The sequence below is a fragment of the Scyliorhinus torazame genome, chromosome 6, assembly GCF_047496885.1.
Source record: "Scyliorhinus torazame isolate Kashiwa2021f chromosome 6, sScyTor2.1, whole genome shotgun sequence".
NCBI lineage: Eukaryota > Metazoa > Chordata > Chondrichthyes > Carcharhiniformes > Scyliorhinidae > Scyliorhinus > Scyliorhinus torazame.
In genome coordinates, this window is record NC_092712.1 from 94,402,151 (window position 1) to 94,418,398 (window position 16,248).

Sequence of the window (16,248 nt, forward strand, 5' to 3'; positions counted from 1 at the left end):
TCTGGGGCGGGTGAGTGGGGGCTGGATTGATGACACTTGCTGGGGGCTGAGGGGTGGGGGCTGGATTGATGACACTTGCTGGGGGTGGGGTGAGTGGGGGCTGGATTGATGCCACTTGCTGGGGGGGTTGGGGGTCTAGATTGTTGACACTTGCTGGGGGGTGAAGGGGCTGGATTGTTGACACTTGTTCGGAGGATGAGGGGGTGCTGGATTGATCACACTTGCTTGAATGTGGGGGGTGCTCGATTGATGACACTTACTGGGGGGGTGAATAGGGCTGGATTGAAGACACTTGCTGGGAGGTGGGGGGGGGCTTAATTGATGACATCTGTGGGGGGGGTTCAGAATTAATGACTTGCTGGGGGATGAGGGGGGACTGGATTGATGACACGCTCGGGGGGTGGGGGGGCTAGTAGATGACACATGTGGGGGGGCCTGTGGGGGGTGTGAGGGGGTCCGGAATTAAATGACACTTGCTGGGGGGTGAGGGGGCTGGTTTGATGACACTTTCTGGTGGGGTGGGGGGTGAGGGAGAGCTGGAGTGATGACACTTGTTGAGGCTGAGGGGGGGGCTGGATTCATCACACTTGCTGGGTGGGTGGAGGGGCTGGATTGATGACATCTGTGGGGGGTGGTCCAGAATTAATGACACTTGCTGGAGGGGGGGGGGCTGATTGGTGACACCTGTGGGGGGATGAGGGGTCCAGAATGAATGACACTTGCTGGGGGTTTGGGGGCTGGATTGATGGCATTTGCTGGGGGTGGGGGTGGCTAGATTGATGACACTTGTTGGGTGGGTTGAGGGGGGGCTGGATTGATGACACTTGTTGGGTGGGTGAGGAGGGACTGGATTGATGGCACGCTGCGGGGCTGAGGGGGGCTGGATAGATGACACTTGCTGGGGAGGTGGGGGGCTGGATTGATGACACCTGTGTGGGGCTGTGAAGGTCCGGAATTACTGACGCTGGGGGCTGAGGGAGGGTCTGATTGATGTCTTGCTCGGGGTAAGAGGGGCTGGATTGATGACACTTTGCTGGGGGTTGGGGGGGCTGGAATGTTGTCACTTGCTGGGGTGAGGGGGTAGCTAGAATGATGACACTTGCTGGGGGGTTGATCAGGGGTTGGATTGATGTCACTTGCTGTTGGGTGGAGGGGCCTGAATTGAAGACACTTGCTGTGGGGATTAGGTGGGGCTGGATTGATGACATTTGCTGGGGCAAGGGGGGGACTGGATTGATGACACTTGCTGGGGCGAGGGAGGGCTGGGTTGATGACACTCGTTGGGAGGTTGAGGGAGGCTGGATTGATGACACTTGTTCCGGAGGTGCGGGGCTGGATTGAACACTTTCTGGGGGGTGGGGGGGGGGGGGGGGGAGGGGAGGATGAGGAGTATTGATTGAAGTCAAGCTGGTGGGGTGATGTGGGTCTGGGTTGATGACACTTTCTGGCGGGGTGAGGGGGGGCTGGATCATGACACGGGGGGGGGGGGGAGAGGGGCTGGATTGATGAAACTTGCTGGGGGGCTGAGGGGTGGCTGGATTGATGACATTTTCTGGGGGGTGGTGAGGGGGGGGCTGGATCATGACACCTGGGGGGGTGGAGGTGGCTGGATTGGGCAGCACGGTAGCACAAGTGGTTAGCACTGTGGCTTCACAGCGCCAGGTTCCTAGGTTCGATTCCCCACTGGATCACTGTCTGTGCAGAGTCTGCACGTTCTCCCTGTGTCTGCGTGGGTTTCCTCCTGGTGCTCCGGTTTCCTCCCACAGTCCAAAGACGTGCAGGTTAGGTGGATTAGCCATGATAAATTGCCCTTAGTGACCAAAAAGGTGAGGCGGCATTATTGGGTTACGGGGATAGGGTGAAAGTGAGGGCTTAAGTGGGTCGGTGCAGACTCGATGGGCCAAATGGCCTTCTTCTGCACCGTATGTTCTGTGTTCTATGATACTTGCTGGAGGGGAGAGGGGGGCTGGATTGATATCACTTGTGGGGGATGAGAGGGGGCTGGATAGATGCCGGGGGTGGGAGCATGGTTGGATTGATGACACTTGCTCGGGGTTTGGGGGGGGGGGGGGGGGGTTGATGATATGCTGGGGGGTGAGGAGGGGCTGCATTATGTCATTTGCTGGAGGGTATGGGGGGGCTGGATTGATGTCACTTGCTGGGGGGTGAGGGGGGTCTGGATTGATGACACTCGTTGGGGGGGGGGGGGGGGAGGCTATGTTGATGACACATGTTGTGCGGTGGGCGTGAGGAGTGGGCGGAGCTGGGTTGATGACATTTGCCGTTGAGTAGGAAGGTGAGCTGTTCTCAACCTGTCGAATTCAGCGAGCAGGTGAATCACAGACTTCCACCCAGAGCTGACCCTCAGCCAATTGCACAAACCCTCCATGCTGACCAGGCGCACCTTTCCAATCCGACCTTCACCCCGAGCAGAGACCTGAAAACCATAACATGCAGCAATTCCTGCAAACACAGGGCGGATAATGTAATTGGCATTAATCACTTGGCGAAGATAAAAACGGGGCTATGAAATATTAATCCACGAAGTAACAGGCGAATCTCTTGACCGTTTCAAAGATTTCGGCCGGCTACATTCGTGACATTATTCCATTACCATCAAGACACAGAGCAGTCTCCTTGCTCGGGGGCTCTGCACTCTCCCCTGTTCTGAAAGGGAAGATACCCATGAGAATGAGTCATTCCTTTACACAATTCACCGTGCTTTCAGACAGCAGGTTTGCAACAAAGCTGCAATAAATAACTCCACTTCACCGTCTGATACACATTTGGATATGTAGCATCGGAGTGAAGAGTTAAAACCTGACTATTTCTCTTCCTTTTGGTCAAAACTGAGGATTGCGTGTTCGTGTGACAGTAAGCAATGTGTAGGCATCTATCATCTGCGTCCCTACATTCAATAGAACGTGCAAACTTCCCAGTTTAGTTCGGCCAATGCTGATTTTACAATGAAGTTGGATGTTCAAAATGAGCAGTTTGGGGGAGAGCTACATGATGACCAAACAGCTACTGTACTTAACGGTGCGACTCGTGAAATTGGGTTTCCTATTTATCAAACCGAAGATGTAGAAGTTTCACATTTTGGAATGTATTCTTATTTTTGGAGGAACGCGTCAAGCCTGCTTACATATTTCGGCCTTGCGGTGAGAAATGCATTCATAGCTACTCGGAGCTGCATTAGTGTTGTTTTTTTTTAAAAATCCCTGCTGAGATTTGCAAATAATAAGAAATAAAGCCAGATGGGTGGTACTGAATGTGTCAAAGGTCTGCGGGCTGGTTTGAAGGTGTTTTGGAGATGAGAGGGGCAGGGTGAAAAATGACGCTTTTTGCAACTGGCAAAAGCCCCGACTTCAGAGAGATGAACAAAAGAGGTGGCTGGGCTGGAGAGGTTGTAGCAGGTTTCTACCCCCCCCCCCCCCCTCATTTAATGCTTCATGGAAACTTGTGCATTGAATATTATTTATTTATTTTTTTGCGAAATAGTCTGGGTGCAGAGAGAAGTTTAATCCGGGGTTCTTGAAGTGCAAAGATTGAATGAAAAATGGATTCCGCCGCGAGCAAGATTTTCATTTCGGTGTAGCTAACCTCATTTTCCCAGTTAAGTTAATTTCATCGGACGTGGAGAGAGCTAAGCTGCTCCAAGTTGATTCTGCTCAAAGCGCCAACTGGAGAGTTTGCCGTTCATTTTTTAAAGTCGGGTCGATATGAAAATGAGTAGTATATGTTGTGAGGCACCTCATCTCTTTTTGATTAAAAAAAAGAACATTTATCATTTAAAATCCTTACTGGATATGTTCCTTCCAAGTGAATCTTGTGTGGTTAGATTGCTCCCTCGGTGACTGAATCTCTCCTATCCATGGTGTGTGCACGGTGACTTTTAACCTCGGTTTGCAAGATGTGCCTGAAAAGGTAAAAAGACACAAAGATACTATTCTATAGCATTAACAAAAACCAGCTAAACACTAAACAGGATCTTCAACTTGACCTTGGAAAAGGGGGGGATTTGTGCCTCTGGCTAATCTATCAAATCCACGATCCATGACAATGATGCATTTAAAAGTATTGTCAGATGAATGGTTTGATGAATTCACTGCTGAAAACATTTGGGTCATTTGTAATGATGATGTTCCAAAACTTAAGTCAGGTTTAGCAAAAAAAGTTTTGTGGAAGAAAATGAATTGCCAAATCAGCACTGTAACATTTCTCGGACCAAGGGGGGGAAAAGCCGGGAACAATACTCCTCATATTAAACGCGATATTTAGATCCTTTGGTTTGGAACAAAAGTCATAGCAAGAGGTCTTTATGGCTAATTCAGTCAAAGGCACATCCCTGGTTTTTCCGCAGAAAGGTCACTGTCGTTGTGTTTGGTCCACCGAGGGGGTGTTTTCAGATTGAGAATTCAGCCAGCTGTCTCTGTCATACTCTCGCCATTGGAGAGCACCAACTGTGCACGGTTGTTAGCCACATTCTACACCTGCAAAATCTACCGATTACCAACACTTTTCAATCTGGAACATTGCATAAACAATGCGAGCAGTGGCTGACAGTGTTTGACCATGCAGCAACTCGGGTGGGGACCAGGATCCCAGGATCTGCCCAGCCATTGGCCGCCAGCGAACATCAAAGGGGCTCCAAACAAGTGGAAAAAGTTTGAAAAAACAGACTGCCCAATAACTTTTCACTTCAACCTCCCCCTTCCCCATTCCCGGTTTCAACGTCAACCGTTTCACTTCCGAGCTGAACTTTAATTCAAAGTGCTTTGGGGTACTTGATTGATGAGCGAACTGCCGAAGTATTTGCAATTAAAATGTATGTGAAACGTGAGATAAAAATGCACGATTGCCAGACTCTCTATCACTTCACCCATTGCAAAGTGTTGGGCTGCAAACGAAACATGTTCACATCTTAGCGTGAAATCTTGGCTTTAGAAGCTCTATTTTACCTGTAGTACGCACCTAGTGATTCGCTGTCAGCTCCGGCGATCGGCTATCATTTCTAACGCTCAGTTTTTTAAGCCAGTCAGCTTTTCACTGGGGGGGAAAAATCATTCAATGTTCCAATTCATCCGAGGTTTGCCAGATTCCATTCAGGTTGTACACAAATTCAGTTAACCTATATTTGTCTGAAACGGTTTAGTAAAGCATGCAGATTCCTCAATTGCTTTATAATTGAATTTAATATGGAGTGTGGCTGAAAGTCCTTATTAGAAATGAGGATGCCTTTTTTTGTCACTATATATGTGTCCCTCGTGAGCTATTTCCATAGCAACGCTGTGGGAAAGATCTTTAGCATCGCAAATGGTTGAAGTTCATATCAGATATTGCACAACGTTGTTCCTTACACCTGCACCCTTTCCGTGCTCAAGATTCTTGTTATCGTCTGAGCATTTAAAGGAACAACTAAATTGCTATAAAATGTAGGTAAGATATTGCAGTGTCTCCAGATTTATTGCATTAGTGGAACAATTTGTGAATTTCCAGTGCAACATTCGCTTTGTCACTGATTTGGGGAACAGGGGCACACAGACTGGCACTGGGTTTTAATGCGCTTATTTGATGGGTACCCGAAAGGAAAGTCATTGCATCGGTGTCGTTATGTCGATGGAGGTTTTTGTTAATGTTTCCAACGCCTGTTTACAAGGGGATATTTTTTTCTTGACAGCAGAGTATTTGGATCAGTTGAAATGCGCCTGGTAAAGATGTAACCTCAGAACCAAGACTCCTAAAATAGTGCGCAAGTTCAGGCGGGGTCACACAATCTAACCATGTGCAAATTTACATTTTGTATTTACATCAATTTTATAAACAACCAATATAATCTAGGGTTGGCAGCACTTCACTTGCAAGTTTTGTTTTCAGAAACTTGGTTATCAGAGTTGTGCCAAGTTGCCATGTAAACCCCCGTGCCGCGTGAGAAAGCACCAAGTGCAGCACATCGTGGTAAATATTGAATAAAGCAAAATGGGCTGTGCGATTTAAAATATCCTGTATTAATGATGTGAGTTATTTTTGTCTGAGGAGGGCTGGCGAGTCTTCAGGTGCAGCATGGATTCGGAAGTTTGATTTTGGCCACGCTCTGCTCCAGCGCATCCAGGGAGCCCGGCTCCAAAGTGACTGAACGCACCAATGTGACCATTTCGTGAGGTTTACTATGCAAATACCAACAAATTAAACAGCCATCAGCAAAGGTTCGGAGGAATAGAGGATACATAATTTCGGACAGAAATAAATTCTATTCTGTAAATCGTGGCTCACGTTTTGGGAGAGAAACTCTGCACTTCTCAGCTTATTACCACGCTTTTGTTATGCTCCAATGAGCAATGTTTGCTTTAAGAAAATCCTATACGCATGCGCGCGTTGGTGCACTTGTTACTTCAGTGAAAACTTTGGAAAAGTTTTGAAAAGTTGGATAACTTTCGTCCTGTTTGCCCGGCGGCGTCAGACCTTTTGCCAATGCGAAGGGCCGGGATAAAGGCACCCCGTAGCTAAAGGACAAAGTACACGATGCATCCAAAAATATATTTTGAGCTTTAAAAGACTGGAAACTGTGCTTTTGTAGGGTTTAGAGGGAGTACTTGCGCACAGACGCAGCGCGCCTTTGGCATTGACTCGCCCTTTATTTGGGAGGCGTAGCGGCCACCACGTAGCGTGTTTAATTACAGCATAAGCTTTTCATCATGCGGCTTTGTTCTGAATGAAAGTAATGCTGTGAATTAAGAAATGACAATATTTTCTATGAGCTTGAAAGTCCACGAGAAGGGCCCTTGAGCTTGGCAAAAATCAGGCAAATCATTCATCATACCACCCCGCACCTGTGGGCCTGGCATTCAAAGTATACAAACCTTTCCCTATTAACCTTAATTATTCCAAACTCACAATGGTTGAAATAGAGCAGGTTGAAGTCTGTTATTGGTGGTAAATGTTTTCTGAAGATCCCTGAAGCTCATTGTCAGCCGGTCCTTGTGGCTGCCTTCTTTTCTCAGTGCAGAGTAGCCTTGGACTTTTCAATTTTCAATCGCAACATCTGCTTAATCGTACGGATCAAAATATGGAGACACAAAACATATGTAATGGTTGATTTGTTAAATCCTGGTAATGAGTTATTAACAAGGGAAAACAATAGGACAGGATGGTGAGAGCCTTATGGTAAGAGAGTCACTTTATGTAACGCCTGACGTTCCCCTTCTTGATAAATGGAACTAAGGTCTGAACGCCAGGTGATAGGAGGAAAATCAATGTCTTTGGGGGCCAGCATCGAGACTTTTTTTTTCTATGTGAAAAATTAGGAGACATAAATTTTAATTGGCTGATCAGAGAAGCAGTGGGCTGGAGTCTAATTGCCAGTAGATTTACCCAGACAAAACAAGATTTTGGCGTGTTTGTTTGCTTGCACCAGAGCTTCCAGTACAAGTGTATAATTGAAAATGTGTTTTATTATAACACATGTCATGCTTTACAGTTCCCATATTGTGCAAAGACAATAGTTAATGGTACATTAAAGACAAGCAAACCATGCCAACACGTCTTGGAGACATTGTAAGGGCCTCTCTCTTTGCTTGTTTTAGGCAGCTGCAGTCCAGGACCAGAAGCACAAAAAGAACAAGTTTGAAATACCAGGTGCATCCTAGAGAACCACGACAGGGATTGATATGTTATAGCCTAGGACACGAACCTAGCAATAAAGATATCATTTCGATTGTTTGTGCCTTACACGCCATGTAAAGCAAGAGGCGCCACTGCAGACTGTTTCTGGCAGCATAGCTCACCCTCACTGGGTTTCCCTGCAGCCAGAGTCTCGCTTCGGCCAAATCCGAACACCTGTTGGCCAGCCTCACATCCCGTCGTGGGAATCGTTTCATACGAATGATTCCAGATATATAAAATGCAATTTGTTGTAGAATTATTTCCAGCGATTACCATAAGCTGCACGATCGTTGGAAACAAAAATTTACCCACGAGTTTTACCAGAGAGAATTCAATGGTGATCATTTCTATTTCACAGCTGGTATTCGATGTCACAGGAAGATAGATTATATAAAAAAAAGGAGATGAGTTTGTACATCTGAAATGTTTGACAACCTAAATGTTGTTGGCTCATGGCCATAGCCCAAGCACCACTAACACCCTGGGAAGGTTGGCGAGGCAAGCTAGCAGTGTCCCTGGGTTACGTTTTTATGCGCATTGCCTTTGTTAGTGCCTTTCGATATTTTTAACTTCTGCTTTATTGATATAAAGAGCATTTTTAAACATTTAGAAGATATATTTTTTGGACTTATAGTAACAGCTTGCTAGCTAATTTGAACAGAATCACTGCAGACTTGCAAAATGCCCAGCAGACAACTTTTTCCAAACGCTCTCTCTCCGAATTTCTTTGCAAATTGGACAATTTTAACAACATATAACTTGGGCTGTGTGTTTTGGCGAAACACCCGGGACACTGGTAATAAAGTCACCGAAAGACTATCAATGGCGACTGCCTACAAGCGCATAGCTACCATAACAAGTAACGTTTGCTAGCCAGCAAAATTGGATATCCAAACCTTTCCATTAAGCATAAGGTATCCCTTCATTCCCTCTGCCCATTTTTAACTTAACATTCCAATCATATATATTCAACAAATCTACTTGTCTGGGTTTTTTTTTCATTTTAAGATTACTTTAGCGTCAACAGTAAGTGTTGATCAGAAAGTCAATGAGAAGCTGTCATTCTCAAGAATCACAGTTAGAAACACTAGCTGAAGCAAGACATGAGAGTGACAAGATAGAGACCCGAGTGTTTTATATATGAGGACCTAGTCTTCCGCTTGATCTACACAATACTAAAGGATGCTTTGGGGCATTGTATTCAGACAAACAGAGGAAAGCAAATGAAAAGGTGCTACCTAAACAAGGGATGTAAAGCTTTAAAAAATGCATCACCACAATGGCAAATCAGCTGTAAATTTACAATGTCTACAAAATACAGAAATCTAATTAGTACTTTCTAATGTTTAATTGAGTTGGCATCAGATTTGAAAGTATTTGTTTATTAAGGAATATAATGTAATTAGATCATTAAAATAATTATTTAATATTTTCAGTTGATATGTTTTATTGCTAAGTGCTGCAAATGATCTTAGTTACGTATTTAATGACAGTAGAGTTATTTATATTTATGCACGTTTTATTATTTATTACAAAAGATATATTAAGTGAAGAAACTGAGGTAAATTGATGCATGAATTGACATATACCGGCTAAATGTCCCAAGCTGTTTGACAGGTCAAATAAGAAATCTGCAGCAACTGCTGTTCGAATATGTTCAATAAAAAAGAATAATTATACATTTGCTTACAGTCAGAGTTCCCATCCGCTTTGGCACACCGTTTCCCAAATCTGTGGGGATCATTGCATTGGCAATGTGCATGTGCAGGTCTAACCAGGGCATCTGCCTGGGCTCCTGCTATCACTTTAACCCCTGAGAGGCTGCTCGCTGACGTCAGAACCGCGGGAGAAGCTGGGGCACAGGCTGAGTACCACGGGAAATTTTCCTTCTCAAGCACCTGCACAGTTCAGCACCAGGCAAGGCTGCAAGTAAATGGGAACGGGGGTTTGTCATGGTTCTCTTAGGACTTTATTCCTCTTTGTAAAAAAGGACAAAATGAACGACTGGTCGTACAGCAGACTGGAATGATAACAAACAAAAAAAGTCACCAGGCTTTATTCATTTAGAATTTCACAACGCTGTAGAGGTAACGGGGTATTCGTCTGTAAGGTGCATACAAAAGAATTCAGCTACGTTTAAACCCACATAAATTGTTGTTCATTCAACATACAAAAAATGCCCCACGAACGGAAAATAAAACGTGACTTTACTGAATTATTCTATTATCTTTGATAATTTCTGTCTGTGGATGTTCTAATATGATTTCAGACATTCCAAGCCAATTATAATGCAATTCCTCGAAAAAGTTGTATTATTTTACATTCAAATGAATGAAAGACTGCTAACGTTATTTTGGTATTCTGCTAGAATGCTATCGTGGCGACTCGTTCGGCTGATTTTAGAACAATTTTGCATTTAATGACATCATTACTGTATTCCTAATTAGATACACTTGATATATTAATTTATTATTCCAGTATGGTGCATTGTACTGCTTTATATTTATCTGGTGTTTGTGGAGTTTGATTGACAGCGGGCTCTCAACACGTCATGGAAATCATTGAACACTACAATGTTTACAACTTTTTCTGCATTTTTGAGCCTGTGCAGTTATGCATATTCTGCACTGCTCTAGATAGTGTTATGATACAATAGCTTTTGAATCATTATTTTCGCAAATGAGAATATGTAATATAAGAACGGATTGCAATTTCTAGGGAATAATAGAAATAAGCCATTGAAAATATTCAACTTGATCCATCAAAACTTAGCATTGCTTTTACTGGTTTGTTTTTTTGTTTATGTGATCGCGCGCTTCTGGACAGAATCACTAACTATCCATGAATTGTAAGTAACAATTTAGATAATTTTAAGGCGGTGAGTGTAATAACGCTTGGATTTGTTCAGCAATGAATTTCATTTTATTGCAGACAGATGCAATGTCAGAGATTGGAACATCTCCACGGATTGAAGGTAATTTTTTTCGTTACAACATTGACCTGAAGCAATGTGATTTGCACAATTTCTGAAACTACCTGATACCAATAAAAAAAGTGTGTATTTCATTCATGATTTTATTTAGCACCAAAGATATATATTACAATAAATTAATTGTTATATATAGAAAAATATTCACTAGAAAAACCTTAGGAAATAATGTACTGTTAGATTAAACATTGTAGAAAATATTAACATTAGAAAGTTAATTGGCACATAATTTGATAAATTAGGCATATTTTACGTAAAACGTATTTCAAATAATAAATATATAAATTAACGGTTCCTCGGTTTACACATCCATATACTCTAGATTTCATATCAACAATTCCATTTCATAATATATTAATTTTCATTAAATAAACATGATTGATTATTTAAGTCCCTGCACTGAATTGCGAACTATGAGACGAAGTCAAAAGGTGGCTCGTTCTCAATGTTGTTTACACATGATTTGCTATTAGATTTTCTGGGATCTTCAGGAGTCCACACTTTTGCTGTCCTGATGATGTTTTGTTCTTTAAGCTGTTTCTCATCAGTCCACGACAAGGAGTGCCCTGCGAGAGGAGGCAACCCATAGTCTGGGTCATTTGGTGATGGCGACCCTGGAAGAGAAAACACAAGATGTAAATACACTGTACCAAAAAGAAAACTAAACATCAGACATTTATTCTATAAACACCTTTGCATTTTTGACAGCATTATTTTAGCCGAAACACAACAATGTGGCAATACATTAAAATGGCACACCTTTGACTTTACAGTGCAATAGTCAAGATATATGCTGAAAGCCACAAGCTAACTATTTACAAATGTGCTACTGTATTGAAACACATCAGATGCACTTACTTGCACCTCTGTGACAGATGATGACTTTTTTAGATTGAATTGCAGAATCACTGTTTGGATTTCTTAAGGGCATATCGGATTGAACAAGCTCGGTTAAGAAGTTAATGTAACCGATTGCCAATCGGAGGGTATCAACTTTTGAAAGTCGTTTTTCATAAGGTAGCGTAGGTATGTGAGTTCGGAGACCTTCAAATGCATCGTTGATAGACTGCATGCGTCTGCGCTCCCGGACATTTGCAGCCTGCCGAAGGTGTTGCATTTCAACTTCTGAGCGGATCCTCCTGCGTCTTTTCGCAGCGCCCTCGATCCCTTTGAGCTGGGGCGACACCTCAGACGTGCTGTCCGGGCAGTCGAAGGAAAAGGGCGATGAGGACGATGTGAAGGAGAGGATGCCCGAGTCGCAGTGCTCGGTGTCGGGAACCGCTCTGCTCTCCTTGTAATATTCGCTAATCTGGCTGCTCAGAAAATCCACATCGTGCTCCAGGAACCCGTCCGTGTCCAGGTGATCCCGGGCCGCCTGCTCCGTGAAGAAATCTTCATCATCAAAGTAGGTGGCAGCCGCAAAGGTGTCGATGCCGGTGAGCTGCTCGAGCACGGTCTCCATGGTGTTGCCCGGTAACCGGAGCCGAGGTGGCGCTGGGCGCTCGTGAGTGACCCGCCAGGGCGGCACGCGAGGCCTCTTATAGGACACGGAGCGGCGCGTGCCGCCCGGCCACCCGGCCAACCAATCAGAGAGCAGGCTGGCAGCGAGCCCGGGAGCCGCCGCGGAGGAGGGGAGGGGGGGGGGGGAGAGGAGGAGGAGGGTCTGAGGGAGGAGAGGGAGGAGGAGGAGGTGGGGTCTGAGGGAGGGGCCGGGAGGAGGAGGAGGTGGGGTCTGAGGGAGGAGGAGGAGGTGGGGTCTGAGGGAGGGGACGGGAACAGGGAGGAGGAGGGACTGAGGGAGGAGGAGGAGGGTCTGAGGGAGGGGAACAGGGAGGAGGGTCTGAGGGGGAAGGGAACAGGGAGGTGGAGGAGGGTCTGAGGGGGGAAGGGAACAGGGAGGGAGGAGGAGAGTCTGAGGGAAGGGAGGAGAAGGGAACAGGGAGGGACTGAGGAGGGGAGAGGGAGGAAGGGGTTGAGGAGGAGGAGGACGAGATGGGCGGAGTGGGATGGAGGGGGAGAACTGAGGGAGGAACAGAGGAGGGGAGAAGGAGGGATGGGGTAGGAGACTGAGGGGAGGAAGGAGTTAGGGAGGAGGGGACGGGGGAGGAGGAAGGGAGGAAAGTGGCATGAGGTGGAGGAAGGAGTGGGATAGAGGGAAGGAGGTGGGGTGGAACGGATGGAGGGGGTGGAGGAGGAAAGGAGGGGGTGGGATATATGGTGTGGGAGGGAGAAGGGAGGGGGAGGGGGAGGGAGATGGATGGAACGAGGGGAAGAGGGAGGAGATGGGCGGAGGAGGAGGAGGGAGGGAAGAAGGGGAGGAAGGAGGCGAGGAAGAGGGTGGGCAAGAGAGGAAGTGGGTGGAGGTTGGGGTGGAGGGGAGGAGAGAGTGAAGAAGGTGAAGGAAGGAGAGAGGATAAGGAGGAGGGAGGAAGGGGAGGAGAGAGAAAGGAATGGGGAGAAGGGGGAGGAAGGAGGGGGAGAGAGGGAGGAGATGGGGTGGGATGGGGGGAGGGGGTGGCGGGGCAGGGAAGGAGAGGGAGGGCGGAGGAGGAGGAGGAGGGAGAGCTGGATGGAAGGAGGGAGAGGAGATGGGAGTGCAGGAGGAGGGGGAGGAGGGAGGGAGGAGGAGGGTGTGGGAAGAGGTGGATGGAGGAAGAGGCCGAAGGTTGGGGTGGAGGGAGGGAAGGAGGGAGGGGGAGTGGAGGAGGGGCAGGAGGGAAGGAGGGTGGAGGAGAGGTGGAGGAGGTGCAGGAGGGAGGGGGATAGGAGGGAGGAAGTGAGGGTGGCAGGGGAGGAGGCAGAAGGGGAGGGGGGGGTGGAGGGGGAGAAGAGGTGGGTGGAGGAGGATAACGGAGGACAGGAAGGAGAGGAGGGGAGGAAGTGGAGGAGAGGGGAAAAAGAGGTGGAGGAGACGTGGGAGGAGAGGCGGGGAGAAAGGTGAAGGCGGATTGGAGAGGAGGAGTGAGGTGGTAGAGGATGGGGAGGAGGAGTGGGGAGAGGAGGAGGGGAAGAGGATGAGGGATGAGAAGGAGAGAAGAGAAGGGGTCAGGAGGAGGGGTGGTGAGAGGAGGAGGGGTAGGTGAGAGGGAGGAGAGGAGCGGGTTTAGCTGTATGGGAGATGGGATAAGGGGAGGGAGAGGGGAGTGTGAACAGATGGGGAGGGGAGGAGGAGGGGGGTGAGAGGAGGGGAGAGGGGGCAGATGAGGAGGGGAGGAGGGGTGAAAGGGGAGGGCTCCAGGAGGGGAGGGGAAAAGTGGACGGGAGAAGACAAAAAAGAGAGTGGTGGAGAGGGTTGCGGAGGGGAGGTGGAGGAGGGGGAGGAGGAGGAAAGAGGGAAGGATGGAGATGGAGAAAGGGGAGAAGGAGGGAATTGAGGGGAGGAGGGGAGAGTTGAAGGAGGAGGGAGAGTGGGAGGGCAGGAGGAGCAGGACGGGAAGGTGGGGTGGTGGGGAAGAGTGGAGGAGGGGAGAGGAGAAGAGATGAATGAGAGAAGCTGGAAGTGTGGAGTAGGAATATAGGTGGGAAAGAGGGAGGCGATGAATGAGGAGAAAGGAGGCGGAGACGGGAAGCAGAGGAGAGTGGAGGAAGATAGGAGGAAGTGGAGGAGGAAAGAGGAGCAGAGGAGGGAAGAGGAGGAGAAGGGGTAAGCGGAGGAGGGGGACAGAAGAGGGGAGAGGTGGAAGGGATGGGGAGGGAAGAAAAAGGGGTGAGGGGATGCAGGGGAGGGGAGGGAAATGAGGAGGGGCAATAGAAAGAATGGAGGGGATAGAGAGGGAAAGGAAAGACAGAGATGGAGAATGTGGAGATGAGGAGAGGAGGGGGGCAAGGAGGGAGAAAGGATTGGGGGAGACGAGGGCAAGGAGAGGTGGAAGAGGGGACAAAGATGGGGAAAAGGAGGGGAGGAGGCGAGGAATAGGAGGAGGAGTAGGAGGGGAATGAATGGGAAAATTGGAGGAGGGGAAAGGAGGAAGGGAAGGGAGGAGGAGGAGCAGAGGAGAGGAGGGGATGAAAAGGAGGAGGAGGAACAGGACAGGGAGAGGAAGGGATGAGGTGGAGGGGAGGGGGAGGAGGTGGAGAGGGGTTGGTGGTGCAGGCAGGAGAGGAAGCAGAGGAGGTGGAGGGGAGGAGGAGGCAGAGGGGAAGGCAAGGAGGGAGAAGAAGGGAAGAGGAGGAGGGGGTAAGGGGAGGGGAGTGAGGAGGGTAATGGGGTGGAGGGGAGGGAGAGAGAAGGATGGGAGGGGAGGTTGGAGGAGGGGCGAGGAGGGGAATAGGGGATGAGGAGATGTGTAGTAGGGTAAGAGGAGAGGAGGTGGAGGGAGAGAGTAGGAGGAGAGAGGATGGGGAGTCAGGTTGGAGGAGCAGGAGGAAGGGAGAGTAGGAGGGAAGAGGAAGGGGAGGGGAGGAGGGGAGGAGGATGATGGGAGGAAGGGAAAGAGGATGATGACAGGAGGAGGAGGGGAAAGATGGAGAGGAGGAGGGGAGATGAGGGGAAGTAGAGGAGGATAGAGGGAGAGAGAAGAGGAAGGGATGAGGGGAGAAAGGAGGGGTAGGATTGGGAGAGGAGGGGTGAGGAATGAGAGCAGGAGAAGGGGAGGTGGAGCGCGAGTAGGTGGAGGGGACAGGAGAGTTCAAGGGAGAGGAGTGGGGAGAAGGGGAAGGAAGAGGAGTGGGGCGGGGATGGGGAGGGAAGAAAAAGGGTAAAGGTAAAGAGGGGGAGGGAAGAAAAGGGGTGAGGGTAAAGAATGCGAGGGGGAAAGGGGGTAGTGGGGCAGTGGAAGGAAAAGTGGGGAGAGGGATAAGTGTAAAGAGAGAGGGAGAGATGGAGAGTGGAAGGAAAGAGGAGAGAGAGGGGGAGGTAAAAAGGGGAGAGAGGGAGATGAGGAGAGAAGCAAAGGGGGAAGGGGAGGGGAGAGAGGGGAAAGGGAGAGGAAGTAAAGAGGTAGAGAGGGAGGGAAGGGAAAGGCAAGGAAGTGGGAGGGAAAGAAGGGAAGGAGGAAACGAGGAGAGAGAGGGGGAGGGAGATGAGGGAGAGATGTCGCAAAAGAGAGGGAGGCAAAGAGGGGGTAGGGTTTGGAGGGGAGAGGGGGGAGGGAAAGAGGGGATAAGGGGAGGGGAGAGGGAAGTAAAGGAAGGGGAGAGGGTGAGGGTGAGTGAGGGGTGGGACGATCAGTTGGGAGAGACAGGGAGGCAGATGGGAGAGAGGGGATGAAGGAAGGGGTGAGAAGGAGAGTAGGGCAGAAACAAGGGAGAGGATAGAGTGAGGATGGAGAGAAGAAAGAGGGGAAGAGGAAGTGTGGAGTGGGAGGAAGACAGGTAAGAGAGATGGGGAGGAAGTGGATGAGAGAGAGGGAGGAAGGAGAGATGGGATGAGAGATGGAGAAAGGAAGGAGAGAAGAGGAGAGAGTGGAAGAAGGAGGTGAGAGAGGGAGGAGGAGGGGTGAAAGAGGGAGAGGGTGGAGAGAGGGAAAGGGAGGGTTGGCGGAGAGGGAGGATGAGGGCAGGTGAGAGAAAGGGAGAGAGAGATGAGCAAGGGACAGGGTGAAGCGGAGGCAAAGGGAGAGGAGAGAAACAGGACGGAATGGGAGGAATTAGAAGGC

The 16,248-nt window shown here is 48.4% G+C and overlaps 1 protein-coding gene and 1 long non-coding RNA gene across 2 annotated transcripts in view; both read right to left on the reverse strand.

Annotated features, from left to right (window-relative positions):
- Positions 1 to 9,431, reverse strand: part of LOC140425723 (uncharacterized) — a 28,869-nt gene extending 19,438 nt beyond the window's left edge. The window contains exons 1-3 of the long non-coding RNA XR_011947952.1: positions 9,353 to 9,431; positions 6,895 to 7,042; positions 3,805 to 3,919 (exon numbers count right to left, since the gene is read on the reverse strand). This is a non-coding gene — a long non-coding RNA (uncharacterized lncRNA). The remainder of the gene's footprint in view (positions 1 to 3,804; positions 3,920 to 6,894; positions 7,043 to 9,352) is intronic.
- A 1,317-nt stretch (positions 9,432 to 10,748) lies between these two features.
- Positions 10,749 to 12,140, reverse strand: ptf1a (pancreas associated transcription factor 1a). The gene is made up of 2 exons (XM_072510195.1): positions 11,510 to 12,140; positions 10,749 to 11,265 (listed from the first exon to the last, which is right to left on the reverse strand). The coding sequence occupies exons 1-2, from the start codon at positions 12,111 to 12,113 to the stop codon at positions 11,063 to 11,065; spliced, it is 807 nt and encodes a 268-aa protein (XP_072366296.1). The 5' UTR covers positions 12,114 to 12,140; the 3' UTR covers positions 10,749 to 11,062.
- Positions 12,141 to 16,248: the final 4,108 nt, after the last annotated feature.